The sequence below is a fragment of the Cricetulus griseus genome, chromosome 9, assembly GCF_003668045.3.
Source record: "Cricetulus griseus strain 17A/GY chromosome 9, alternate assembly CriGri-PICRH-1.0, whole genome shotgun sequence".
Lineage (NCBI taxonomy): Eukaryota > Metazoa > Chordata > Mammalia > Rodentia > Cricetidae > Cricetulus > Cricetulus griseus.
In genome coordinates, this window is record NC_048602.1 from 27,862,046 (window position 1) to 27,889,102 (window position 27,057).

Below are 27,057 nucleotides of genomic sequence, written 5' to 3' on the forward strand. Positions count from 1 at the left end.
CAGGGCCACATAGAAACTCTGTCTTAAAAAAGAATCATCTTCTAGGACTGGGGTCTTGGCTGGGGGAGAGGGAGGGCAGAGTGCTTACCTAAAATGTGAAAATTACTTGGTACACACCAGTAATCCCAGGCCTAGGGAGGCAGGGGCAAGGGGATCAGAAATTCAAGCTCATTCTCATGGATGTAGTCAATTCAAAGCCAGAGAGGCTACTGAGGGAAGAAAAAAAGAAAAAGAAACAATATGCCTGGTCTTGGAGACAGGGATCTCACTGTAAATATAAGAAAATATAGAAGCCAGATATGGTGGCATGTGTCTTTAATCCCAGCACTCAAGAGGCAGAGGCAGGTGGGTCTCTGTGAGTTCAAGGCCATCAGGGCTACATAGTAAGACCTTAGCCAAAAAGGGTATTGGGAATCTACATTCCGTGTGTGTGTGTGTGTGTGTGTGTGTGTGTGTGTGTGTGTGTGTGTGTTTTCTCCACCATATGGACCCAGGGGCTCAAACTCAGTCTGTTAAGCTTGGTGGCAGGCACCTTTACCCACTAAGCCATCTCACTAACCCACACCCCCCTTTTTCTGGGGTGGAGTCTTGAAAGGCAGTCCAGTCTGGCCCTACTCTTCCCGATATTTTGCCTCAGTACCCAACCTGCTGGGATCAGAGTCCTACTGTCACCAAACATGATGATGAGGCCGCTTTCCAGTGATGGAAGTCAGAAAAGGACAAAACACGAGCACACGGAGATTAAATACGTGTGTAATTGTGCAAGCGCCCACAAAGGCAACGGACTGCCCGCTCAGTTCCCCTCTCCTGGACGTCAATGACATTGAGGTGTCACTTTCAGAAGGTCAAGGAAGGAGGAGGGACATCCTCTGGGCCTCTTATGGAGGCCCAGGCAAAGAGAAGTTAAGCAATTTCCCAGGAGAGACAGGAAGCACAGCCCAGAGACTAACGGCTTCCCCCCTGAAGCACACAGCCCAGAGGCTCTAAGAGTCCCCATGTTGTTGCCAGTGTCCAGACCTGCGTGAGGTTCCAACCCCGGCCCCTGTGCTGACCCCTGGCTGCCTCCTCTTTCTGACTTCTCAGGGAAAAATAAAATAAAATAAAATACAACCCAGGCCAGGAAGCATCCATCACGAGCTGTCCAGCTGAGGCCGGAGGAGCAGAGGTCAGCAGGCAGATGACCTCAAGGACTCTGTGAGGACTGGGCTCCGGCTGGGCTCCGGCTGAAGAGTCTGGAAAAATTTCCCACCCAGAGACTTTTCCTGCATCAACCCAGGAGGGCGCCCTGGATGCCGCCGGCCCAACCCCCCAGCTCCTTCCTCTCTGGACAAGGTTCCTTGCTAAGCCTGGATGGGGAGGACTGTGCCAAGGTGGCAACAGCAAACCCAGAACAACGTCAGACACCGGGATAAATAAAATAGTGGTGTCCGGCCCAGAGCGGTCAAGTGCCTGCCTCAGAGCCACACAGATGGAGGACTTGCTATCCACGGGCGCCCGGGTAGTGTCTGGCCTAATGCGGCTTCTGTCCATGTTCACTGTGCTCCCTAGGAGTTGGACCCCAGCCCTGGTGGCCTTGGGTGTGTGCAAAGAGAGCTTGGCCCTGGGCCCTGCCTTCCCTCCCCTGCACTTGGGACTCAGCCCTTCCTAGTGTTAAATAGAAACCTCTTTATTCTAAGTATCTACCATTCCTTAGTAGGTTGGATTGGGGCCAGACCTTGAGGTGAGGGGAAAGGCTGGGATATTTGTGTAGAGCCTTCCAGAAGGCTCCCCGCCATGCTGGGCCATGGGGGAGGAGGGTGCTGGGAACTTCTTTCGCTAATCCTGGCCTCTGTTTCCCTTCTAGAGGGGTGGCTCCGGGCTGGGTGGGATCTCTAAGGCACCTCCTCCCATCCCGGAGGTCAGCGTCTCAGGCAAGGAGGAGGGTGTCTCAGCAGCAACCTGGGCACCGGGAGCCTCAGCGTTGGGCTCGGGCTCTAAGTGACGATGCAGGACGAGGCCGCAGGGGCAGACAAGCCAGCCGGGGCCTGGCCAGCCGGGAGACAGGGAGGCGCCCCAAGAAGAGAGGGAGGCCGAGGCAGAAGGACGAGCGGGGCACAGGGATGTCAGCAAAGAAGGTGCGGTCCCGAGGGGGCGATAGGGTACCACCTTCAGATAGTTCCAGGTCCCGGGCCACCGCCAGAATCTCCTGGCGGGCAGCTGTGTTTCGAAGCCCTCTGACGTCCAGCAGGGCTGCCACGTGCTTCCGCCTGGCGGGAGAGGGACACAGAGGTGCACTTACTCGACGGTCCTGGCATCCAGACAGGTGCCCAGCCCATCAGCGCACCCGGCTTGAACTCTGAAACTCTGTCTCATTTCCTTGTGTCCTCTCTTGTTCCCATCTCCCGCAGCCACTTACTTCCAAAATTTCCATGTAGAACCTTCCAGAATGCTCACCTCCAAGCCCGGTAGTAAAAAGTCTTTTTTGTAGCCCGGGAGGTGGTGGCGCATGCCTTTAATCCCAGCACTCGGGAGGCAGAGGCAGAGGCAGGCGGATCTCTGTGAGTTCGAGGCCAGCCTGGTCTCCAGAGCGAGTGCCAGGATAGGCTCCAAAGCTACACAGAGAAACCCTGTCTCGAAAAACCAAAAAAAAAAAAAAAAGTCTTTTTGCTTTTTGTTCAATGTCTCTAAGTCCTCATTAGCTTTCAGTCTTCACCCTAACTTGCTTCAGCAGTTTCCTTTTTAAAATAATGTTTACAGTAATGGAGACTGAAGCAAAGATCTCACACCTGGATGGTTCTAGGCAAATGCTCAACCACTGAGCCACACCCCCAGCCCCTTACTGGAGGATTCTAGACAGGGGCTCTACCACTGAGCCACGCCCCCAGCCCCTCACTGGGGGATTCTAGGCAGGGGCTCTACCACTGAGCCACGCCCCCAGCCCCTCACTGGGGGATTCTAGGCAGGGGCTCTACCACTGAGCCACACCCCCAGCCCCTCACTGGGGGATTCTAGGCAGGGGCTCTACCACTGAGCCACACCCCCAGCCCCTCACTGGGGGATCCTAGGCAGGGGCTCTACCACTGAGCCACACCCCCAGCCCCTCACTGGGGGATCCTAGGCAGGGGCTCTACCACTGAGCCACACCCCCAGCCCCTCACTGGGGATTCTAGGCAGTGCTCCCAGCTGGCCACATCTCTAGCTGTCATTTAAGCATTTAAATCTTTCAAAGTCACTCTCTTTCTCTTTTCTTTGAGTCTGGGTCTCTATATAGTTCTGGCTGTCCTGGAACTCACTCTGCACACCAGGCTGGTCTCGAACTCATTGATCCACCTAACCCCTGCCTCTGGAGTGCTGGTATTAAAGACTTGCGCCACCACACCGGGTTGGACTGTAGTTGTTGTCAAACTGCCCTAGATAATGATGAATAATGATGACGGTGTAATTCCTGAATCCAGTCCACAATTAGGGTATTACCACCCCTGGGCAGCAGGCAAGGAGAATGAGACTCAGGGAATGTCCCATCCAAAGGAAGTGGCCCACCAGATTTGGACGTGTCCGTTGCTGTCCCCTGAGTGTGCGCCCGCATGCCCATGTGTGTCCCCCGTGTCCCCGGCAGTTCCCTGCATGGCCAGCCCTTCCTGCCGCCGGGCGGCCTGCGCCCCCCTTGCCCTGGGCTTCCTGTGGCCGCTTGTTTGTTTGCGAGCCCTGGTGGCGGTGGCGGCGGCGGCTGAACGAGGGAAATCGTATTAAGAATGCCCTGGTTCCAGCAGGAAACGGCCGTCAGACACGCTCGCCGCCACCCTGCCTTGGCGCAGGCCAGGAAACGCTGGGACGGATGCCAAGGAGACCCGGGCCTGGCCGCATCTCACCTGATGTCTGGGTAGTCGCGCACCAGCACCCCGACCTCCACCTGGATGCTCGGAGTGTCCTCCAATTGCAGGATCTCGGCCAAATGCGGCACCACCTGGTCGAGCCAGGAAGCCTGGGACTCCTGTGGGGACAAGGGCTCCAGGGTCACTTAAAGCAAACCCCAATACCCCTTTCCTGCTGAGCCCTGCTCCTGCCTAGGCTCTTCCCCTTGTGTAAAAAGGACGCTGGAGGCAGCTAACCAGCTAGAACCTTTGCTTATACGAACCCGGGGTTAGGTGACATAATTTAAAACCTGCCAGTTGCTCAAGTAGTGGTGGCGCTCGCCTTTAATCCCCGAACTCAGAGAGGCAGAGGCAGGCGGATCTCTGAGTTTTAAGTCCAGTTTGATTTACACTCCAGGGCAGCCAGGTCTACATAGAGAGACCCTGTCTCAAAACAAAACAAACCAAAAACCCAAAAACCAAACCAAAACAAACCTAACCTATCCCATCCAGGTTTGGTGGCAAATGCCTATAATCCCAGCACGTGGGATGGAGGCAGGGGGATCTGGAGTTAAAAGTCGTCTTCATCCATAAGGAGCTTGAGGCCAGTCTCAGTAACACGAGACCTCATATCCCAAACCAAAACCAAACAAAAATGTCAGCACTAGGTAGGCCGAGGCATGGTGGGGGTGGGGGTGGAGGCATGGGAGTTTGGGGCTATATAGCCAGAGGCAATCTCGAGAGACAAGAGCAAGGACGCAGATGCTTGATAAACTGAGTTCCTGTGTGCTCTGGGTTGCAATTGAGGCACTGCCACCAACAAAGTGAAAAAAATGTTACCATGCAGAGAGCACAGCTAAAACGTCCTGGGGGAGCATTCTGTGCTCTTTCCTGCTCTGACGGCAAGCTCACAGTTATCTTGAAAATGTTTCAATAAATGAAACTAAACAACACAAACTCCCAAGGACAGAAGCAGCAGCCGGTGAGTTCACAACCCCCCCCCCCCCCAGCCCTGCCTGACAACTGGGCACAAGTAAGATTTGGGACTTCAGATACTTGGATTTGGTGACACTTGGATTCAGAGGTGTTTCGTTTTAATTTTTGGAGACAAGGTCTCACTATGTAGCCCTGGCTGGCCTGGGACTCAATATGTAGCCCAGGCTGGCCTCTAGACCATGATCCTCCTGCCTCATCCCTCACAGTGCTGTTACTATAGGATTGCCATACCCGGACACAGTGGTGACGCACACCTTTAATGCCAGAACTCAAGAGGCAGAGGCAGCAGGATCTCTGTAAGTCTGAGGTCAATTTGGTTTACACAGAAAATTCCAGAACAGCCAGGAGTGCATAGAGAGGCCATCTCAAAAACAAAAACAAAACAGCAAAAATTATATTGTATGTATAGGTGTTCTTTCTTCCACAGTGTGGATGCCTGGAGCCCCAAAAGCCAGAACACAGTGTTGGATGAGTGACAGACGGTTTGTGAGCTGCCGTGTGGATGCTGGGAATAGAATTTGAATTCTCTGGGAAAGTAGCCAGGGCTCTTAACCCTAAACCATCTCTCCTGTCCCCGCTCCTCCCCGCCCCCTCCCCTCTTTGGGGGTGTTTTTCGGCCATAAATTCGCAATCCTCCTGCCCCAGCCTCCTGAACCCAGTCTCTTTGAGGTCCTTTTCCAAGAGTCTTCCCTCGCGCTGCTTTGGAAGCCAAGCACCCCACCCCCACCCCCACCCCCAGTGGCCTCCGTCTCCCAAACCCAACCAGGCACTCACCAGCCGCCGAAACAGACGCTGCAGCTGCGCGGCATCCTCGCGGAGTCTCCCGGCCACTCGGCTACGGGTCCTGGCAGAGCGACAGCGCAGGCGTCCGCGCAGCAGTGGCCGCACGTATTCCACCAGCGCCCGGCGGTGCAGTTCGGCCACCAGCACCTGGGGACAGTGTGAGGACAGAAAACTCCCTAGATCCCTCCAGCCCAGCAGCTGGTTCACGAGGGACCCCAGGTTCCAAGCTCTGCGCACCCAGGCGGGGCACTCATGACACCCGACGGGAACCCGCCCCGTCTACAGCCAGGCTCTCTCCGGAATCCCTTACCCTATCAGACCATCTGATATCAGACACCTACCACTCTTCCTAAAGCGTGCCCCCAGGCTCCCCCAAACTCTTCCCAACCTGGCCCCTGCACCCTAGTTCCCAGGGGGCACGTCGCCCGTCTGCAGCCCCCAGATCCTTGAGGTGCCACCAGAGAACCGACCCCCCCATACACACACACTGGTAGGAGAGCCCCCCAGACCCTTGAGATGCCACCAGAGAACCGACCCCCACACACACTGGGCATCTCCATCCATCCTCGAGCCCTCAGGTCAACGCACCTGGTAAGGCTCATCCTGCATCCTGCGCAGGGCCAGGGCCTGGGCGCCGAGTGTGCCCACGATGCCATCCAGAGCCTCGGAGCTGCTCAGCCACTTCCTGCGCATCAGTTTGTTGAAGTGTGGCTGTGTGGGGCCGAGAGGCAGGCAGGGTTACAGTCCCCTCCCTCCGCCCTCCCACACCTCTGGAGGAAAACCTTTTTGTCCTTTTGATGCGTGCAGCACAGGCCGCCCTCCATCTCCCCAGCACTGGGATTATAGGTGTGTGCTAACACTCCCTCCTGGGAATCCTTCATTTAAACTCTCCCCAAGGGAAGAGCAAAGGCTCTGTGGCGATGGAGACGTGTCTGGGAGCCTTGCTGGGACTCATAGCCTGCCCTCACAGAGTCAAAAATAAAAATGGCTTCCTGGCCTGGAGGTAGTGGCTCACGCCTTTAATCCTAGCACTCAGGAGGCAGAGGCAGGAGGATCTCTGTGAGTTCTAGGCCATTCTGGTCTACAGAGAGAGTTCCAGGAAAGCTGTAAAGGCTAAGGGACCTGCTCCAGCCCCTGCCAGGGTCCCAAAGGTGAAACATGCTTCTCAGACGCGAAGGATGCGGTCAACGATTTCTATAGTAACTTTACACACCATCTGAGGGTCATGCTCTTTATTTCCTGTGTTCTTCGTTGTTCTCTTTCTACTCTGATAGTCCTGCCTACTTCTGACTTCTCCATGCTTCTTCTTCTTCTGACCTGGCGGTGGTGGCGCACGCCTTTAATCCCAGAACTCGGGAGGCAGAGACAGGTGAATCTCTGTGAGTTCGAGGCCAGCCTGGTCTACAAGAGCTAGTCCCAGGACAGTCTCCAAAGCCACAGAGAAACCCTGCCTTAAAAAACCAAAACAAAAACAAGAAAAAAAAAGAAAGAAAGAAAAAAGAAAACCCAAAACAACAACAACAACTAAAACAAAAAATTAAAACAAACAAACAAACAAACCCCCAAAACTCTTCTTCAGGAGCCTTTGAAGTGATAAAGAAATTTCTCTCCTTGGTCAAAAGCTGAGCCATTTGCCATGGCAACACAAGGGTCCAAGGCCATAGGAGCAACACCATGACCAGATAGGCACAGTGCCCAGGGACAACTTTAAGACACAGAACACTGGCAAGTGAAGAAGATAAAGATACGTGCTTTGAGGTTAACGTGGGGTTAGCTTGGGACAGCGCTTTCCTGTCTTGTGGCAGAGAGAATCCAGGCCCCTCTTGTTTTCTCTTTCTCTGACAGCTATGGCTCAACAGCTTTCAGACATGCTGTAATTCTCGTCCTTGGGCATCTGTGAATGTCTCAATTGAGATCTCTTTGCCTGGACACTAACATTGACCAACTGTCTGCCACGGAAGATAATTGCAGAGGGGCAGACTTCTAAGTTTATACAAAGACCTGGTTGAAAGAGTTAAGGGTATTGACTGTGATTACTTTCTTGCCAGAATCAAGCATTGCTGGGGGTTGTCATCCACAACACCAATGCATGGCGGACGATGTGCCCAGTAACTGATTAACACACTGCTGGAGCTTTTAGGATGAACCCCACCATAGAAAGGGACTGCTATGGCTTCACAGGGAATTGACAGTAAGGACAGTGACAGGTCATGCAGCAAGCACCCCCACTGCCCTGCGGGTGGGCCTCCTCCAACAGATGATCCCAGTGGCTTAGCTGAGCTCTCACCACCAGGACTGTTACAGAGAAACCGTGCCTCAAACAACAAAAACAAAAAAGCAAAAAGGCTTCCTGGAGAGGGAAATCCACCTCAGGGCACTGGAGGACGTTAGGTGAGTGATGAGGGAGAGCTAAGCAGCCTCTAGCTGCAGAATTCGGATGGCAGTGAGCTTGTGAGAACCGGGATGGTGACTGGGAGGCCATTTGTATCATTTTCAGGGATCGGTGCAGATTGAAAACTGGGAACCCATAGCTGGGTGTGGTGCACACGCCTTTAATCCTGGCACTCCAGGAGGATCTCTGTGAATTCTAGGCCAGCCTGGTCTACATAGGGAGTTAGTTCCAGACATAGTGAACCCGGTTATGGTGGAGGTTCCACCCCAGCCCCTGGCATCCGGATACCCGAAGAGTCTGGAATGCTATGGAGGAAATTCCACCCAAGCCCCCTCCCCTGTCTCCCTCCAAACCCTGCTGCATCTCAGGAAGCCCGCCAAACGATGAGCCCTCCTCCAGAGATGCTCAAGACCACTCCCAGGGGGTATTTAAACTGCCCCCCAGAGAACAGACTCATGGTTTTTGCAGTCTCCCCTTCCTGCCTTTCCCATCGTCTCCTCTCTGGGGGGCTGGAAGGCCACCCAGGAGCAGTGTATCCATTAAACGTGGGCTTTTTCTAATTCGGTTTGATTTGGTCTGGTTTGGATTGCTGCATCAGCCGAGAAAGCTTATTGGGGCGTATAAACTTTTCAAAACAACAAAAATTGGGAGCCCTCCTTCAAAAACTATTAGGACTTTAAGAACCGTCTTCATCATCTTTATCATTGCCACCATTGTGTTTTATTTGTTTTTTTGTTTGTTTGTTTTTTTGAAACAGGGTTTCTTTCTGTAGCTCCGGCTGTCCTGGCACTCGCTCTGGAGACCAGGCTGACCTCGAATTCAGAGATTCCCCCTGCCTCTGCCTCCCGAGTGCTGGGATTAAAGGGCTTAACTCCCAACTGTTATGTAGCCGGGGATGACCTCGAGTTTCTGATCCTCCTACCTCCCCCTCCCAAGGACTATGGGATCCTAGGCAGATACCACCATAATTAGTTGCACTTTCTATGTTTAATTTTGAGACAGGGTCTGGGGGGGGGGGATGTCCTTGTGTATATGTTTCTCTTACTGGTTGGTGAATAAAACATTGATTGGCCAGGCAGAAAGATAGGCGGGCCTAGGAGACAAGGAGAATTCTGGGAAATGTAGGCAGAGGGAGAACTGACGAGACCCCATGTTGGGAGCTGGCGGATAGGATAGGATGCGCCAGGCATTCTCCAGGAAGACAAGGCCGTGTAGAAACTCACAGATTAGTAGTTATGGGTTAATAATTAAGACAGAGCTAGCCAATAAGAAGCCCCAGCCATCGGCCAACAGTTTAAAATTAATATATGTCTCTGTGTGTTCATTTGGGGCTGAAGAGAGGGCAGGACAAGAAATTTGCTGAACAGGGTCTCACTGTGCAGTCCAGGCTAGTCTCCATCGTGGGATCCTCCTGCCTCAGCCTCTCAAGTCTCCAGACTATGAAAATGTGCTGATTAGGACTTTTAAGAAGGTGACAATAGAGAATTAAGCCAAGCCTGGCCTTTGTGACTCCAAAGCTCAGAACGGTGCCCTATGTCTGGTCCATTGGGCAGGGCTGGAGCAAACAAGGTCCCCTGGGATGTGAGTAGGGTCAGTTTTCCCTTGGCAGCCCAGGGGACCTGTGGTAGGTTAAGTAGGGGAGAGAGGGGGTCAGGCTCCCACCCTGCCTGGCATATTCCAGCATTTGTGGGTGTACAACTCCACATATCCACACATACAAATACACACACACACACACACACACACAGATGTACATACACACACATACACAGTCACATATACTTACACACACACATATATACATACATACACACACAGATGTACACACACACACACACACACAGATGTACATACATACACACCCAGAGATGTACATACATACACACACACACATATATACATACATACACACACAGATGTACACACACACAGATGTACATATATACACACCCAGAGATGTACATACATACACACACACATATATACATACATACACACAGATGTACACACGCACACACACAGATGTACATACATACATACACAGTCACACATACTTGCACACATATATACATACATACACACACAGAGATGTACATACATACATACACAGTCACACATACTTACACACACACATATATACATACATACACACATAGGCACACATACCTATATACACACATATATATACATGCATACACACACATACACACACACACACATATATATATATACACACACGTATATACATACATACACACATAGGCACACATACTATATACACACATACACACACATGCATACACACATGCACGTGCGCGCACACAAACACACACACACACATATATACATGCATACACACACACACGCACACACACACACAGAGTCACCAGTATGTGAGCACAACTCTGCCAGGGTACAGACTGAGTGTTCACAACAGCTCTGTGAGGTTCCATGCGTCTCCTGTTTCTGTTGCCCTTCCTCCGGGACCCCATGCCAGTCGTACCCCCCCAAAGCCCTTCCCTTCTCCTTTCATCGGCCAGCTTTCTCAGACCTCCCTGGGCCTCTAATTTTGTATCTCAAAACATACAATATGAGCAACAGTGAAGACCAGAGACTTCTCTGGTCGTGGAAACTCAAGCCTGGAAGCCTGCTGTTGGGAGGGGTGAAGCAGGAGGCCTTGGGAGTTTGAGGCCATCCCGGGCTACATGGTGAGTTCCAGGCTAGCCAGGGCTACATAGAGAGACCCTGCCCCAACCCACGCCTTTAATCCCACCCTGAAGAAGCAGAGGCAGGTAGATTTCTGTGAGTTCCAGGCCAGCCTGGCAATATAGTGAGACTGTGTCTAAAACAAACAAACAAAATAAGGTTCTCAATGGGAGAGAGTTGGGGGTGTGGCTCAGTGGTAGAGCCCCTGCCTAGAATCCCCCAGTGAGGGGCTGGGGGGCGTGGCTCAGTGGTAGAGCCGCTGCCTAGAATCCCCCAGTGAGTGAGGGGCTGGGGGCGTGGCTCAGTGGTAGAGCCCCTGCCTAGAATCCCCCAGTGAGGGGCTGGGGGGCGTGGCTCAGTGGTAGAGCCCCTGCCTAGAATTCCCCAGTGAGGGGCTGGGGGCGTGGCTCGGTGGTAGAGCATCTGCCTAGCTTGCTTCTTAAAGGGACAGGAAAGCGAAACTCTGGCATATCCTGCTGCAGTAAGGGCTTTGGGAGAGGAACCAACAGGAATCAGTACTGGAGTTCTCCAGGACCCCTATTCCTCCTCCTCCTGCAACAGATGCAGGTAGCGCTCCCCTCAGTGTTGACTCTGAACTCTTAGGCTCAAGGGATTCTCATGCCTCAGCTTTCCTAGTCGCTGGAAGAACAGGTGTGTGCTGGCACACCCAGCTGTCTGGGTCAAGTCACTGTCCTGTTGAATTTTTTTGTTTGTTTGCTTGTTTTTTGTGAGGCAGGGTCTCACTCTGTGACCCTGGCTGCCCTGGAACTCACTTTGTAGACTAGCCGGGCCTCAATCTTCCTCTGCAGCTGGCTGGCCAAAGGTACTATATTATTTTTAATATTTTATTTATTTGTTTTTATTTCATGTGTGTGCACATTTGTATGTGTGGGGGCGTTGGATTTCCTGGAACTGGAGAGATGCCACGTGGGTGCTGGGAATTGAACTTGGGTCCTCTGGAAGAGCAGCCGTCTCTCCAGCCCAAGGCACTACATTTTAAGCGGAATAATCAGGGAACATCTCCCTCAGAATGAAAGAATCAGGACAGTGGTGGCACAGGCCTTTAGTCCCAACACTCAGGAGGCAGAGGCAGGAAAATCTCTGTGAGTTTGATGCCAGCCTGGTCTACACAGCGAGTCCCAGGACAGCCAGGACTATGACACAGAGAAACCATGGCTCAAAAAAAAAAACATAAATAAAAAGATTTTAAAGAAGCAAGGAGGGCAAGCCACGGGGCTATCGGAGGAGAAGCATCTGAGCAGAGGGGACTGCAAGACCAGGGGCTCAGAGGCAGGAAAGCCTCAAGGAGCAGATGTTACGGTGTAGGTCCGGAATAGCTGACTAGGGAGGCAGGGGGCACAGCAAGGCTTCTGGCTTTTTCTATCGGGGATCCGGGAGTCTAGGATGATTTCTGAGCACAGAAAGGGTGCTGCGGGGTCCCTTTACGCTGCTACTGAATGGCTTTTTGCCTCCCCGAGGTCCACACAGGACCTAACCCGCTTATTACCCCACCCGCTCTCGGCACTGAAAGGGGCCAGCAATAGCTAATAGCTAGAGAGGCATGCCTTTGGGGAAAGTACCACATAAGCCATCTCTTGCTGGCAGCTCTCTGGCCATCCTGCTGGGCTACACCCTCCACCTCTTCCTTCCTATGCCCCCCTGTCTCCCCTCATTCGCCCCCAGCCCTCCCTGTTTCCCCGAACACTGAGTCACGGGTTAGAAGGAACTGTGTGTGGGGGTGGGCAATGCCCCAGGCACAGCCCCAAGCCAGTCCCCTGTCTCACTCACCTGTAGTTCCTGGAATAACAACTCAGCAAGGACACGATGGCAGAGCCGGGTCACGCGGTCCAGAGCGATGGCTGAAGCTTCCCGGGCCGGCTCGCTTTCAGGGGGCCCCACCCTGGCCAGTCGCTCAGCCAGAGACCTGTGTGAATCAATGGGACTCAGAGTCCGGGCCTTCCAGCCTCTGAATGCCCCTGCAGGCCCGGACCAGCTGGGTTTGGGGTAGCAGATCTGCCATCCCAGGGACTGAGGAGGCTGAGGCAGGGGGATGCAAAGTATCAAGGCCAGCCCCGGCTACAGAGTGAATTTAAGACTAGCTTGACTGGGGCTGGAGAGATGGATCAGTGGTTAAGAGAACCCAAGTTCAGTTCCCAGCACCCACGAGGCAGCTCAAAACCATTTCAAACTCCAGTTCCGTGGGACTTCACACTCTCTTCTGACCTCACGTGCAAACACAAGCACACACAGAATAAAATAAATCTCTTTTTAAAAGACAGAAAGAGAGCTGGGCAGTGGTGGCAGACAACTTTAATCCCAGCACTCGGGAGGCAGAGGCAGGCGGATCTCTGAGTTCAAGGCCAGCCTGGTCTACAAAGTGAGTTCCAGGACAGCCAGGGCTACACAGAGAAACCCTGTCTCAAAAAAACAAAAACAAGAAGAAACAGAAGAGAAAAGCAAGGTTTCTTTGTGTGCACCTGTGGGGGCCACAGGTGAATATCAGGTGTCTTCATTGCTTAAATTCTATTTTTTAAATGTGTATAGGTGTTTTGCCAACATGTATACCAGTGTCCGGTGCCTTTGGAGGCCAGGAGGGCGTCAGATCTCTTGGAGGTGGAACTACCCACGGTTGTGAGCCTGAGAAAGTGGGTGCTGGGATTCGAACCTTGGTCCCATAGAAGAAAAGTCAGTGTTCTTAACCACTGAGCCCTCTCTCAAGCCTTCACCTTATTTTTTGAGAATAGAGCTTCACTTTGCCCGGCATTTACAACGGCTGCTCGGGATCCAAACCCAGGCCTTCCTTCCTGGAGTATATAATTCTATAAAGCTATAATTCTCTAATTCTAACACATCGACATCCCCTTCGACAGAGGGATGCTGCAGACTGGGCCATGGGTCACCATCCCCACCTCCTCCAGATCCGATGCCGCTAAAGTTCCAAGTCTATGCTACTAGCCCCTAAGCTCAATGATACCCACCCAGGACCTTACTTCCTCAGGTCAGCTGTCACCCAAGACTCCCACCCACTGTCCCCAGGGCTGTTCTCACCGCAGGGGGGGCCCACAGTTGACCAGCGAGATGGTCCTGCTGATGTAAGTCTCAGAGGGAATTTCTCGGATCCCTGGGTTCTCGTGGAATCGCTCCACTCGCTGCTGGAAGCTGACACGAGAGGGGACAATGGGCACAACAGATGGCACATGCTGCTGGGTCAGAGTACCATGCCAGACGCACAGCCGCTCAATTAAAACAGATCTGCTCGCCACCGTCTCTGACCCTCCTTTTCTTATTTTCAGTCACCCACCGCAAGTGCTGGAGACTGAACCCAAAACTCTTAGATATTAGGTAACTCTTCCAGGACTGAGCCACGCCCCAACTCCTCGGGGGGGGGGTTCTAGGCAGGGGCTCTGCCACTGAGCCACGCCCCAGCCCCTCACTGGGGGATTCTAGGCAGGGGCTCTGCCACTGAGCCACGCCCCAGCCCCTCACTGGGGGATTCTAGGCAGGGGCTCTGCCACTGAGCCACACCCCCAGCCCCTCACTGGGGGATTCTAGGCAAATCCTCTATTGCTGAGACATGCCTCCAGGATTATTGTTTTCTTTCTTTTCTTTTTTTAAAAAGATTTATTTATTTATTTATTTATTTACTTATCATGTATACAGTGTGTGCCAGAAGAGGGCACCTGATCACATTGCAGATGGGTATGAGCCACCATGTGGTTGCTGGGAAGACCTCTGGAAGAACAGTCAGTGCTCTTAACCCCTGAGCCATCTCTCCAGACCTCTCTTTTCTCTTTAAAGATTAATTTTATTGTGAATTGTGCAAATTCACATGTCTCTGTGCACATGTGGTCTGGATCCCCCTGGAGCAATGTTATGGACAGTTGTGAGCCATCTCACGTGTGTACTGGTACTGAACTGAAGTCCTCCAGTGCCCACTTTTCACCAGCCCTCCTGCTGCGGTTCATCCTGGCTGTCTCAGTGTGAACCAGATCCCAGGGGGGTCAGGCTCAGTGTGAACCAGATCCTGACCACCAGTCCCAGTGTGAACCAGATCCTGACTGCCAGTCCCAGTGTGAACCAGATCCTAACTGCCAGTCCCAGTGTGAACCAGATCCCAAGGGCCAGTCCCAGTGTGAACCAGATCCTAACTGCCAGGTTCAGTGTGAACCAGATCCCAACTGCCAGTCCCAGTGTGAACCAGATCCCAACTGCCAGTCCCAGTGTGAACCAGATCCCAACTGCCAGTCCCAGTGTGAACCAGATCCCAACTGCCAGTCCCAGTGTGAACCAGATCCCAACTGCCAGTCCCAGTGTGAACCAGATCCCAACTGCCAGTCCCAGTGTGAACCAGATCCCGACCGCCAGCCCCCTCAGTCCCGTCCTCTCCCCTACTGCCCCCCTTACCTCTGCAGGAACTCTGCCAGCCCTCCCAGGCAGCAGTGTGCCATTCTCTCCACGAACTCCTGACTGATGTGGGGTGCCCTCTCTGTGTGTTCTTCCAGCAGCTGTGTGGACCATGAGGAGGAAGAGAGACACGGTGTTTTCGTGGGGTGGGATTCAGTCTCCCTTCCTCCCCTCCCGTGCCCCAGGCTATCCCCTTCCTACTACCTCACAGACATCTTGGGCCAGGTTGCTGGGTCTGTAGTCCATGCTGCCCCACTGTTCCTCATCTTCCTGAAGTACTCGAAGAAGGGCCGCTCGGGTCTGAGCCTGCAACAGGGGGATGGAACGGCAAAAGTCAGGTGCAGCCTGGGACCTTGGTCTCCTCTCAACACCATCTCAGCACCTTCACCAGTAAGTTCTGGGCTCAACCCAGAATCTCCAAGGTCAAGGAGATGCTTGGGAAGAAAAGGTGGCAAGAAACCCTCTTTTGCCTGCTCCTTTCTTGCCTGCAGTCTAGGACTTAATGTTAAAACCATATGGGTGTTTGTATTTTTTAAAGATACATAAGGCAGACTGGTGGGGCACACCTTTAATCTCAGCACCCAGAGGCAGAGGCAGGTGGATCTCTGTGAGTTTGAGGCTAGCCTTGTCTAGAGTTCCAGGAGAGAGAGAGAGAGAGAGAGAGAGAGAGAGAGAGAGAGAGAGAGATTTGATATATTTATATTTGCTTTTTTATGTGTGTGTATGTGTGTGAGAGAGAATGCAGGTACCCATAGAAGCCAGAGAAGGTGAGAGGTTGCCTTGGAACTGGAATTACAGGTGACTCTGGGCTGCCTGATATGGGCACTAGAAACTGAACTCAAGCTGCACTTAGCTGCTGAGCCATCTCTCCAGCCCCAATACTGTGTGTGTGTGTGTGTGTGTGTGTGTGTGTGTGTGTGTGTGTGTTTTGTTTGTTTTTGAGACAGGGTTTCTCCTTGTAGCCCTGGCTGTCTTGGAACTCTCTCTGTAGACCAGGCTGGCCTCAAACTCAGAGATCCATCTGCCTTTGCTTCCTGAGTGCAGGAATTAAAGGGGTGTGCCACCACTTCTGACTACAGCTTGCATTTTTAGACCTTATGTAACAGCCAAAGGGGTTAAAAGGTGTACATGTCACTGTTTGAGGGGGGTAAGGCTCTGCTACTGGGTCCTGCCAAACGATTAGTTTAAAATGCTCATATTTGGGCTGGGAAAGTATGGTAGAGCCCTGACCTCACAAGGACAAGGCTCTAGGTTGGTTTATTCACGGCACCATTCACAGAAAGAGACACACCTAGGAGTCCTGAAATCTGATTCAAGAATGCCAAAGGCTAAATAAAGGTTAGGTGCTTAGCTCAGTAGTAGAGCCTCTGCCTAGAATCCCCCAGTGAGGGGCAGGGGGCTTGGCTCAGTGTTAGAGCCCCTGCCTAGAATCCCCCAGTGAGGGGCTGGGGGCGTGGCTCAGTGGTAGAGCCCCTGCCTAGAATCCCCCAGTGAGGGGCTGGGGGTGTGGCTCAGTGGTAGAGCCCCTGCCTAGAATCCCCCAGTGAGGGGCTAGGAGTGTGGCTCCGTGGTAGAACACTTTCAAAAGGCCCCTGTTCCATCCCAGCAATATTGGGGGAACACAAAAAGAGGTTTGCCTATCTAATTCCCTAGTGTCCTCAGTTCAGTAAGTGAGAGTAGCTTGACAAGTGCGATTACAGCAGACCCATCATTAACTACTTGTTTTTGTTTTGTTTTGTGTTTTTGAAACAAAAGCCCACTATGCAGCCCTAGCTGGCCTGGAACTCCCTATGTAGACCGGGCTGGCTTGAACTCATCCACCTGCCTCTGCTTCTGGAGGGCTAGGGTTAAAGGTGTGCGCCACCAGTCTTGGCCATGCATTGCTTTCTCCTCTCAGATGTGCGAGCAGGTTGCCGAGATGTTTAAATGCTGGGCTGCTTTGAGCCTTGGGGCTTTGCAGTGAGACTCTGGGACTGGGGCATGAACCCATCAAAACTTTGTGTGTTGCGGGGACACGTGGGAGGTGTCATAAAATGTAGAAATGGTTAGGCGTGGTGGTACAGGCAGTAATCCCAACGCTGGGGAGACTGAGGCACGACAATCATGAGTCATAGAGTGAGACTCTGGGCCAAAAAAAAGTTAAGAATAAAGAGAGAAAGCTGGGTTTGGTGGCGAAAGCCTTGGGAGGCAGAGGCAGGTGGATCTCTGTGAGTTTGAGACCAGCCTGGTCTACAGAGTGAGTTCCAGGACAGTCAGGGCCACACAGAGAAACCCTGTCTTGAAAGTAAACAAAAAATAAGGAAAGGCAGAGATGGAGGAGGAGGGGAAGAAGGGAGGAAAAGAGACGAGGGTATAAAAGGAAGAAAGGAAGGTCTACCAAGGATCTGCGTGTCAGTGGCCGTTGGAGGGCACTGAGTCGGGGAGGGGAGCCTGCCAAACCCCTTGGGACCCCCAGAGTCCGTCCCCATCCCGAGTGGCCAAGTCCTGGGTACCTTCACGTCTGTGACGCATTCATCTTCCAAACCACGCAGGGTGCCAGCCGACAGGAGGGGCCCCAGCTCCCCGTTCTCCAAGGCGACCACGTCTACTAGGCCCAGGATCTCCCTGGGACAGGAAAATAAAGAGACAGAAAGGTCCGTGAGAGATGGGGCTGAGCCCCGGGGCCCCTCCACGTGTCCCCACGGCCGCGGTGTCGGCGACCCCGGGCCACTCCCTTCCTCTCTCGGGCAGCCTTTCTCATCTCTCAAAGGAAGTGTTTAGAATTATGTTTCCCTTGGCTCCAGTACTCTGAGTCAGCTCTCCTGATGGATGGTGTCCGGGCAAGACTTAGCTGTCAAGTTCAGGCTTGATGAGCGGACTGGAGCTTCGCCGGGGCGGGCGGAGGCGCCCTTGAGCCTCCAACCTTAGGAGTTTGACCTCACCTGGCTGGGGGCCTTTCCAAGCCCGCTCCTCACTCGCCCCTTCCAGGCGAGATTGGAACAGCAGCATCATTGCCTACCCCGCACCTCCCGTCACCCACCCTCACAAGATTTTTTTCCTTATGGGATCTGCTTGGTCAAAAATGCCATCTTCCTCTGATTCAGACTTAGCCCGAGTCTTATCGCTTTGGAGGAGCTTTCCGGACCCACACCCTGCCCCTACCTGTCATGGATTGTCTGAGACCTCACTGACATGGATTCGAACGGCTCCTGCCTTCCTATTCTTTTGATGACAGCGTTCTGACCTTTTAAGTATTTTTAGGGACTGTGTAGCCAGGCTGGCCTGCAACTCGCTGTATAGCCCAGGCTCACTCTGGACTCCTGATCATCCTGCTTCTGCCTCCCAGTTGCTTGAGAGTCCAGATGGATGCCCGTGTGATATGCCGGTTGCCAGAGTCGTCCTCTTGCTACATCCCTTCATTCTCTGGCGTGTGATTTGGAGGTGGCTAACTTATTTCCTCCCAGAGAGGGCTCGGTGCACAACCCAATGGAGTTATCCCCATATCACACCCTCCAACCCACCCTCCCCAAGTATAGTCCATTTGGGAATTCAGAGACACAATACTTGTAAGACTCTAGAACTGGTGGTGCTGAGGTTCCCCGAGCTATAACAGAACTCAACAGTGTCAAAGCCCAGTGATCCAAAAGGGAGTGGAATAAAAGGTTTAGGCTCCTTAGCGATAATACAATAGGATGGGAGGGTTATAAACCTACCAGACCTTTTAAAAAAAAAATCTGCTAGGGAAGACTTTACCCTCTCCCAGAAGCAGATGGGAGGTGAGGAGGGAAGGAGAACTGGGTTTGGAATGTAAAAACTAAATAAAAAAAAATAAATAAGTAAGGTGAAACACTGAAAAGGAAAAATTAATGAATCTGGGCTGGGCGGTGGTTGCTCATGCCTTTAATCCCAGCACTTGGGAGGCAGAGGCAGGAGGATCTCTGTGAGTTCCAAAGCTACACAGACAAAAGAACAATCAAAATCTGCCCAGAAGGCTTGTCTCCCTAGATACTTGGAAGGTTGTGGGGTCGGGGGGGGGGAGGGTTGGAAGTTCAAGGTTTGCCTAATGTACAGAGTAAGTTCAAATCTAACCTGGGGTAAAGACTGAGACCCATCTCAACATGAAAAGATAAAAGGGGCTGAGGCTGTCGCTCGATGCAGACAGCTTGTCTAGTATGTAAGAGCATGCAAGGCCAGGGATTTAATTCCCAGAACAGAGAGACAGACGGACAGAGGAGAGAGAGAGAGAGAGAGAGAGAGAGAGAGAGAGAGAAAGAGAGAGAGAGAAAGAGAAAGAGAGAGAGAGAGAAGCAGAGAGCTATTTTTGTTTACTTTGTTTTGTTTTGAGACCAGGTTTCCTTGTGTAGCCTGGATTGTCCTAGAACTCACTATGTAGACCAGGCTGTTCTGGAACTTACAAACATTGCTTGCCTCTGCTTCCCTCGGATCAGGAATACAGGTGTGGGCTATCATACTCCACTGCTCTCTGGAATTTTCTCAGACTGAAGGTCAATGGGACTGAGATTCACAATGCTAAAATCCTGGGGCTAGGAGGGATTTCAGACAGCTAGCTAGTCCTGTTGGTGTTCAGCATTTCCCAGAGGGTCTGCAGCACTGAGCCACAGGACTGCTGTTGATTACGGTGTTGAGAACTCAGAATGAGAACAACTGATGTTTTAGGTCTGGAAAGACTGAAGTGCTAAGATTTCCAGTCCCCGAGAGGCAAGCCACTAAGGTGTAGGGTGTTAGTTACTCTGCACAGTGCTAATGGCTCTGGCCTGGGGGATAATGGCCTCAAGTGGATGGAATGAAGAAGGGCCAGTATGAGGACCCCAAGGCCATCAGCGCCCGAGTTTACAGAGGCTCTGAGACTGGAACAATCAACAAAGCTGGTATAGGGGTGGACACGGTGATACAAGGTCAGTAAGGGTCAACGTCATAGATGGTTCTATGTTTGCTAGGGTCACGGAACTTTCAGATCAGTCTGTGGGGGAATGTCTTGATTGGTGACTGACATAAGAAGGTGCAGCCCACCACGGGTGGCCCCATTCCCTAGGCAGGTGATCCTGAGCTGTATAAAGAAGCAAGCTGAGATGCCTGGCAGTCAGCCAGCAGCATTTGTCCATAATTTCTGCTGTATTCCTTGGCTGTGAGTTTTCTTGGTCCTGGGTCATTCTGTGTGTGTGGAACAGCTAGCCAGCCTGCCTTCGGAGTTTCTGCTTGAGTTCCTGCCCTGATGACCCTCTGGGAGGGACAGTGAGGACTGTGACCTGCCAGCTGGATGAATCCTTTACTCCCACAAGTTGCTTTTGGTCAGAGTGTATTTTTTGTATCACAACGAAAAGGAATGAAAGAATAAGGGAGGCAGAGGAGGAGAATTGGAAGTTGAGCTTTGCAAGGTGTCAGTACTGCAGCCGACAAAATTCGTCTGAGGCTTGTTATGGGGGGGGAGAAAGAGGAGGAGGGGCGGGAGCGATGGTTCAGTGATTAAGAGCGCTTGCTGGTCTTTTTGAGGAGGACCTGGGTTTGGTTCCCAGCACCCACTCAACACCCACCTGTAACTCCAACCCCAGGGAGACACAGTGCCCTTTTCTCTTTTTTTGTTTTTTGTTTGTTTGTTTTTCGAGACAGGGTTTCTCTGTGGCTTTGGAAGCTGTCCTGGAACTAGCTCTGGTAGACCAGGCTGGTCTCGAACTCACAGAGATCCACCTGCCTCTGCCTCCCAAGTGCTGGGATTAAAGGCGTGCGCCACAATGCGCGGCTCAACAGTGCCCTTTTCTGATCTCTTTCAGGCACCCATATATATATATATGGTGATCCGCAGAGATACGCATGACTATAAATTTTAAAAAGGGGGAAAAAACTGGGTGGGGCGATGCTTGCTTTACTCCTAGGTCTCAAGAGACAGAGGCAAGCGTATCTCTGAGTTCAAGGCCAGCCTGGGTCTACAGAGCGGGGTGGGAAGTGGGGGGGTGGGGGGACCCCTTATCTCAAAAACAGCTCAAGCTAGCCTGGGCTACTCGAGACCCTACACCTAAATCCAGTACGTCGAGCAAGGCGTCTGGGGCCAGGTGCGCCCGGCGCGGGGGCGCCCCAGGCTCACCTGGGGTACACCTGGTGGTGCCAGTGCAGCAGGGCGTAGCGATCGGCCAGCGGGAGCCTGCGGCGCGCGGCCGCCCCGAGCCACTCGGCCAGCGCCTCGTGGTAGCCGCGCAGGTAGACGGCGCCGGCGCGCAGCCCCGCGGGGTAGGCGGGGGCAGGCGGCCGCGCACGGCGGCCACGTCCTCCAGCAGGCGCGCGCGCAGGGCCTCCAGCTGCCCCGCCAGCGCCCCGCCGCCCCCGCGCCGCCGCCTCCTCCAGGCGCGCGCCGCGCGCGCCACCGCCTCGGGCCAGCGCGCGCGCAGCTTGCGCGCCGCCCCGGGCCGCGCCGCGCGTCCGCCGCCTCCTCCTGCTGCAGCACGCGGCCCAGCTGAGCCACGGCGCCCGCGCCCGGCCCGGGGCCGCCAGCGCCTCGCGCACCAGCGCCCAGAGCTCGCGCTGCAGCGCCTCGTACAGCAGAGCCACGTCCCGCGCGCGCCGGCCCGCGCCCGCCTCGGCCTCCGCCGGCGCCTCCGCCTCCAGCTCCAGGATGTGCTCGTCCGCCCGAGCCAGTTCCCGCTTCTGGATCAGGCCCAGGATCTCCAGCACTGTGGATGGGCGGGGGGGGGGGAGAGGGGAGAGAGGGGGGCGTATCAGGAAGTGGGGCAGGTACCCTGGAGACCCCCCCCCCAAAATGAGAGAGTGGGGGAGATAAGGAGACAGGGTGCCGGGCACCCAAAATTGGAGGGGGAAAGGATGTGGAGAGGGTGTCAGGGCTCAGGATGGACGGGGGTGGGAGTCGGGGTGGGGTGGGGGTGACACGGGTTCTCCCCCAAATGAGAGAGCGAGTGTGATTGTCAACCCTGGTGACACTCAGCCTTCACATCAGCGATTGCGCTCCAGAGAGCAGCCTGGGCTACAGAGGGAGAAGTTGTCACAAAACAGCAAACAAAGGGCGAGATGGCTCTGTGGGCAAAGGTGCCTGCTGCGGTCAAGTTTGACCACAAAGAGAGAGAGAGAGAGAGAGAGAGAGAGAGAGAGAGAGAGAGAGAGAGAGAGAGAGAGAGAGAGAGAGAGAGAGAGAGAGAGACACACAGAGAGAGACAGAGAGAGAGAGGAGGGCTGCCTGAAATCCCAACACTAAGGTCTGGAGAGGGGGTTCGATCCCCTCCTCCGGCTTCCTCAGGCACATGTGTAGCGCACAGAAATACATAGAAAGCATATACTATAAAACAATATTAAGACTTCAAGGTCTATCATAGCTACGTTGCAAGTTCGAGGCCATTTCTGAGATGCATGAGTCTCTGTCTCAAAAAAAAAATAAATTTTTAAAAAGGTCGGTAATGAGTCCCCAGAAAGGGCCAAGATGTGGCAAGGAGTTAGCGAGGTAGAGGTTGGGAGGGAAGGAGGAAGACGGGGCCCGGGAGCTTTGGAGATGAACCTGACGTGAGGCCATGAGAGCAGCAGATGACACGGAGACGCTGGGTGGTGTGGCCACACATCTGCCACCCTCGCGCTTGGGAGGCTGAGGCAGGAGGATTGCCTTGGGTTCCAGGCTCTCGCTGGCTATGCTCTGAGCTCCAGGGATGTGATGAGGGAGGAAGCTTGAGATGAGAGAGCTAGGGGAGGGGCTGGTGAAGAAGGGAGCAGTTAGAGATCCGGCCAAGGATGGGCGAGCGTTCAGGTACAAGCTGCTTAGAGAAGGGAAAAGTCACTGGGATTGGAGGAAGGGGCTGGGACCGGGAGGAGGAACTGGGGTACCGCTTGTGGGGGTGAGAGATGTGTTCGGAGCCAGGTAAGTAATGGATGGAGATAGGACAGGAGGGGGGCAAGGGGCGGGCTGGGCAGGGGTGAGTTGCAGGGAGCATTTGGGGTCTTTGGGGGTAGGATGTCTGTGAGAGTAAGGCCCACACTCTACGAAGACGGGACCCACTGTGGAAAGGGGAGTCATAGGACTGAGAGGCCTTAAGTCGAGGCCAAGGGGGAGGAGGGTCCCGTTGGCCAAGAGTTACCCTCAACACCTCCCCCCTCCCCGCTTCCTCCCTGGCAGAGAAGCTATTTCCTGAGCGGCGCTATTTCTGCCCATCCGTTTCCAGAAGGCGGGGGCTCCAGTCACCCCCTCCTCACCTCTCTGCAGTGCCCTCCCAGTCCCTAGGGAGACGGAGCTGAAATAGCCTCTGTCCAGGATGTGGAGGGCATCAGAGGACAGAAGCGACTCCAGGAAGATCCCTCGACTCCGAAGCATGAAGGGGGGTGGGTGGGAATGAAACCAAGAGGGGGGTGGCACGGGGCTCGGGAGGAGGACGGAGTTTGGAGGAGGCTGGGAAGAAGACAGAGTGAGGTGGAGGGCATTTTAGCTTCGGAGGGGGCTTGGCATTGGGATTTGCAGACTGAACAAGAAAGCCAGGCTGGACGAGGCAGACATAATCCTACCTACTGGGGAAGCCGAGGCGGGCAGAAAGAAACTTAAATTCAAGACTAGCTTGGGCTACTTCGAAGACCTTGTCTCAAAATGAGAGAGAGAGAGAGAGAGAGAGAGAGAGAGAGAGAGAGAGAGAGAGAGAGAACCAAGTGTGGCTGCGAACACCTGTAATCCCAGGACTCAGGAGGCAGAGGCAGGAGGATTGCCCTTGAGTTGGAGGTCAGCCTCATTCACACAGTGCCAGGCCAGCCAGGGCTGCACATTGAGGCATTCTCAAAAACCCATACAGGGTCTAGAGAGACCACTGGAAGAACAGAGGACCCAGGTTCAGTTCCCAGCACCCACATGGTGGCTCACAACCCACTTCCAGGTGATCCGGTGCCCTCTTCTGGCCCCTGGGGGCACCGCACACACACACGGGGCACAAACATATATGTAGGCAAGCACATAAAGTAACAATAATTAAACAAAAATCTCCAAATACAAAAGGCTAGAAAGCCATGGGTCAATGCCCTGTTCCAAAAAAGGAAAGGAAAAGATTTTAATTGGTCTATTTATATTTTGGGCTGTGAGCCTGGAAGCCTGTAATGACTGACCCATCTCTCAGCCCCTATTTGTTCACTGTTATTGTTTGTAAATGTGTATATGATGGGGGGGGTGAGCACACGTGCCCTGGTGTGTTTAATGGAGGTCAGAGGTCAACTTTGTGGAGTTGCTTCTCCCTTTCATCTTTCCCTGGGTTCTGGGGACGGAGTTCGGGTTTCTGAGCTAGACTGCCTCACGGGTCCAGGAATTGAGGACACCATGATGATGCATCAGGGAGAAAGGGATGATGAGGACTCACTGGGGCGTGGCATGGGGCGTGGCATGGGAGTGGGGTTGAGGATGGAGATAGTATTATGGGTTGAATCCGAATGTGACCTCAGTTAGAAATACAACCTATGTGCCCATCTTCCTAGATGCCATGGGCACAGAGGTCCTAAGCCAAGGGCTGGTGTTTTCAAGAACAGGAAACTCAGGGTAGGAACAATGGCTCAGCAGGTAAAGACACTGGCTACCAAGCCTGGCAAACTGAGTTTGATACCCTGGATCCACACAGTGGAAGGAGAGAATTGATTCTTGCAAGTTGTTGTCAAACACACACACACACACACACACAGAGAGAGAGAGAGAGAGAGAGAGAGAGAGACAGAGAGACAGAGAGAGACAGAGAGAGACAGAGAGAGGCACAGGGACAATTGGAAGGATGAGTCTACAATTCCAAGACGCCCAGATTCCCAGCAGCCAGCCAAAGCTGGTTAGAGGCATCCAAGGGTCCCCTACAGGTCGCCTGTTGGGCACAAGGCAGAATCAACTATCTCTACTCTAAGGTGCCCATGCTGGCCACAGGAAATAACCCAGGTGCTGTGGGACTGTGGGCGAGCAGCTGGGAGGGTGTTTTTGAAAAGCAAGCCTGGACATGACGCTGAGGTGAATTTGAAGGTGGAGTGTGGAGGTGAGTGATGTTCAGAAAGGAACGGGCAGGCCGGGCGGTGGTGGCGCACGCCTTTAATCCCAGCACTCAGGAGGGAGAGACAGGTGGATCTCTGTGAGTTCGAGGCCAGCCTGGCCTACAAAGGCTCCAAAGCGACCTGTATGAGGTTTCGAGAAACTCAGTCTCCAAAAACAAAAAGGAAGGGAGGGAGGGGAGAGAGAGAGAGAGAGAGAGAGAGAGAGAGAGAGAGAGAGAGAGAGAGGAATGGGGCTGTGCAGCCTGAGCCAGGACTGAGATGGAACTCAGGGCCAGGTGGTCTGAGGCTGGGGTAGGGGGAGAGAGGGGTCTGCACAGAGCTCAGGAACATGGAGCATGCTAGCTGGGCTTTCGTTTGGTGTCAGACACGGACACGAGAGGTTGTAAATGGCCTCTGCAGTTGTTTACATTCATTTAGTGTGTGTGTGCATGTGCACATGTCGGGGTCAGAGGTCAACCTAGAAAGTCAATTCTCCCTGTCCACCTTGAGATCAAACTCAGGTCATCTGACTTGGCCTTAATTGCCTTCATGGGCAGAGCCATCTCCCTGGCCCCCTTTCTTTCTTTCTTTCTTTCTTTCTTTCTTTCTTTCTTTCTTCCTTCCTTCCTTCCTTCCTTCCTTCCTTCCTTTCTCTGTCTCTATCTCTCTCTTTCTCGTTCTCTTCCTTTGCTTATATGATTTCTCAATGTTTATTTATTTATTATTTTATGTGTGTTTGGGAATGGGCACGTGCATGCACGGGTGCTCTCTGAGGACTCCATTCTCTCGCTCTACCTTTATGTGGGTCCCAAGGATCCGACTCAGGTCGCCAGGCTTGTGCAGCAAGCACCCTAACATACTGAGCCATCTTGCTGACCAAATACAGACTTTTGGAGGGGAGGAAGGGTGGTTGGGTGTGGGCTGTGTGACTTGAGATGGTGTCACAGATGATGGCTAGCATGAAATTAGGTAGAAAGACTGGGGACCCCCCCAGGGTTGATGGATGCGGCAGTACCCCCCCTCCCGGGCTGCATCAGGAGTCCCCACTCACTCACCCGACAGTGGTTCCTTCATCTTTGGGGGCTCCTGGACTTTGGGTGGGGGCTCAGGGGCCGCCTCACCTGCGGGTACCACTCTCTCTGCCAAGGATGCCCGCCGGGGTTTGGGCCCGCGCCCGAGTCTCAGGAAAGCCAGTCTTCGAGCAGCTTCTCCAGCTGGCTCCTCATCGCCATGGGTTCGGAACCCTTGAAGCCGGGTCAGGAGGCCAAAATCGGCTGAGCTCCTTCGTATGCCCGGTGCCAGCACACGGCCCAAAAAAGAGCGGCCTTGCCCGTCCCCAGGGCTGCCTGCCCTCCGGCCCGAGGTCCAGCCCAGTCGGAAGTGGGCCAGACCGGCCAGCTTCTCCAGCGTGGCCCGCCGGCCGCACGACGTCCCATTGGGCAGTGTCCCAGACTGCCCGGCCTCTTCTTCCAGGGCTGGAGAGTCTTCAAAGGGGTTGCGAGAGGACCGCAGGGGCAGAGTCCCCGCCCGCGGCACCTTAGGGTCTCCCACCCCCAGACTCTTCAGGATTGGCATTTTGACAGGCTGGCACCTGCAGAAAAATATTGACCAAGGTGGTGTTGGTGACGGCGTCTGTCTCTGTGTGCCGAGGACTTTGATTAGAAGGTGCCAGGCACAGGTCTGGACACTTAGAGGCTGCAAGCCAAGCATCCTCGACACTTAGAGCATCCTCGCACACCCTTAATTCCAGCATGTGGGGCTGAGGCAGGAGAACTGAGAATTCCAGGCAAGCCAGGGATGCCTAATGGCAACTGATGGCAAAACAGTGAAGACAAAGCTGGATGTGACAGCGACCCTCATAATCCCAGCACTGGGAGATGGAGGCAGGAAGGTCAGTATCAAAGTCAGTCTTGGCTTCACTAAAGTATTAGGGCAGCTTGAACTGAGCTACATGAAAGACTCTTTTCCCTCTCTCTTCAC

At 53.5% G+C, this 27,057-nt stretch overlaps 1 protein-coding gene across 1 annotated transcript; it reads right to left on the minus strand.

Moving 5' to 3' along the window:
* Positions 1-485: 485 nt before the first annotated feature.
* On the minus strand, positions 486-26,652 carry Exoc3l2 (exocyst complex component 3 like 2). Its single transcript, XM_035449573.1, is given in 14 exon segments — positions 486-2,246; positions 3,849-3,970; positions 5,601-5,756; positions 6,198-6,320; positions 12,496-12,631; positions 13,756-13,866; positions 15,112-15,212; positions 15,316-15,417; positions 17,604-17,715; positions 21,191-21,347; positions 21,350-21,502; positions 21,505-21,579; positions 21,582-21,773; positions 26,133-26,652. Coding segments are annotated over 14 exon segments (2,352 nt in total). The 3' UTR covers positions 486-1,954.
* Between the last annotated feature and the right edge of the window lie 405 nt (positions 26,653-27,057).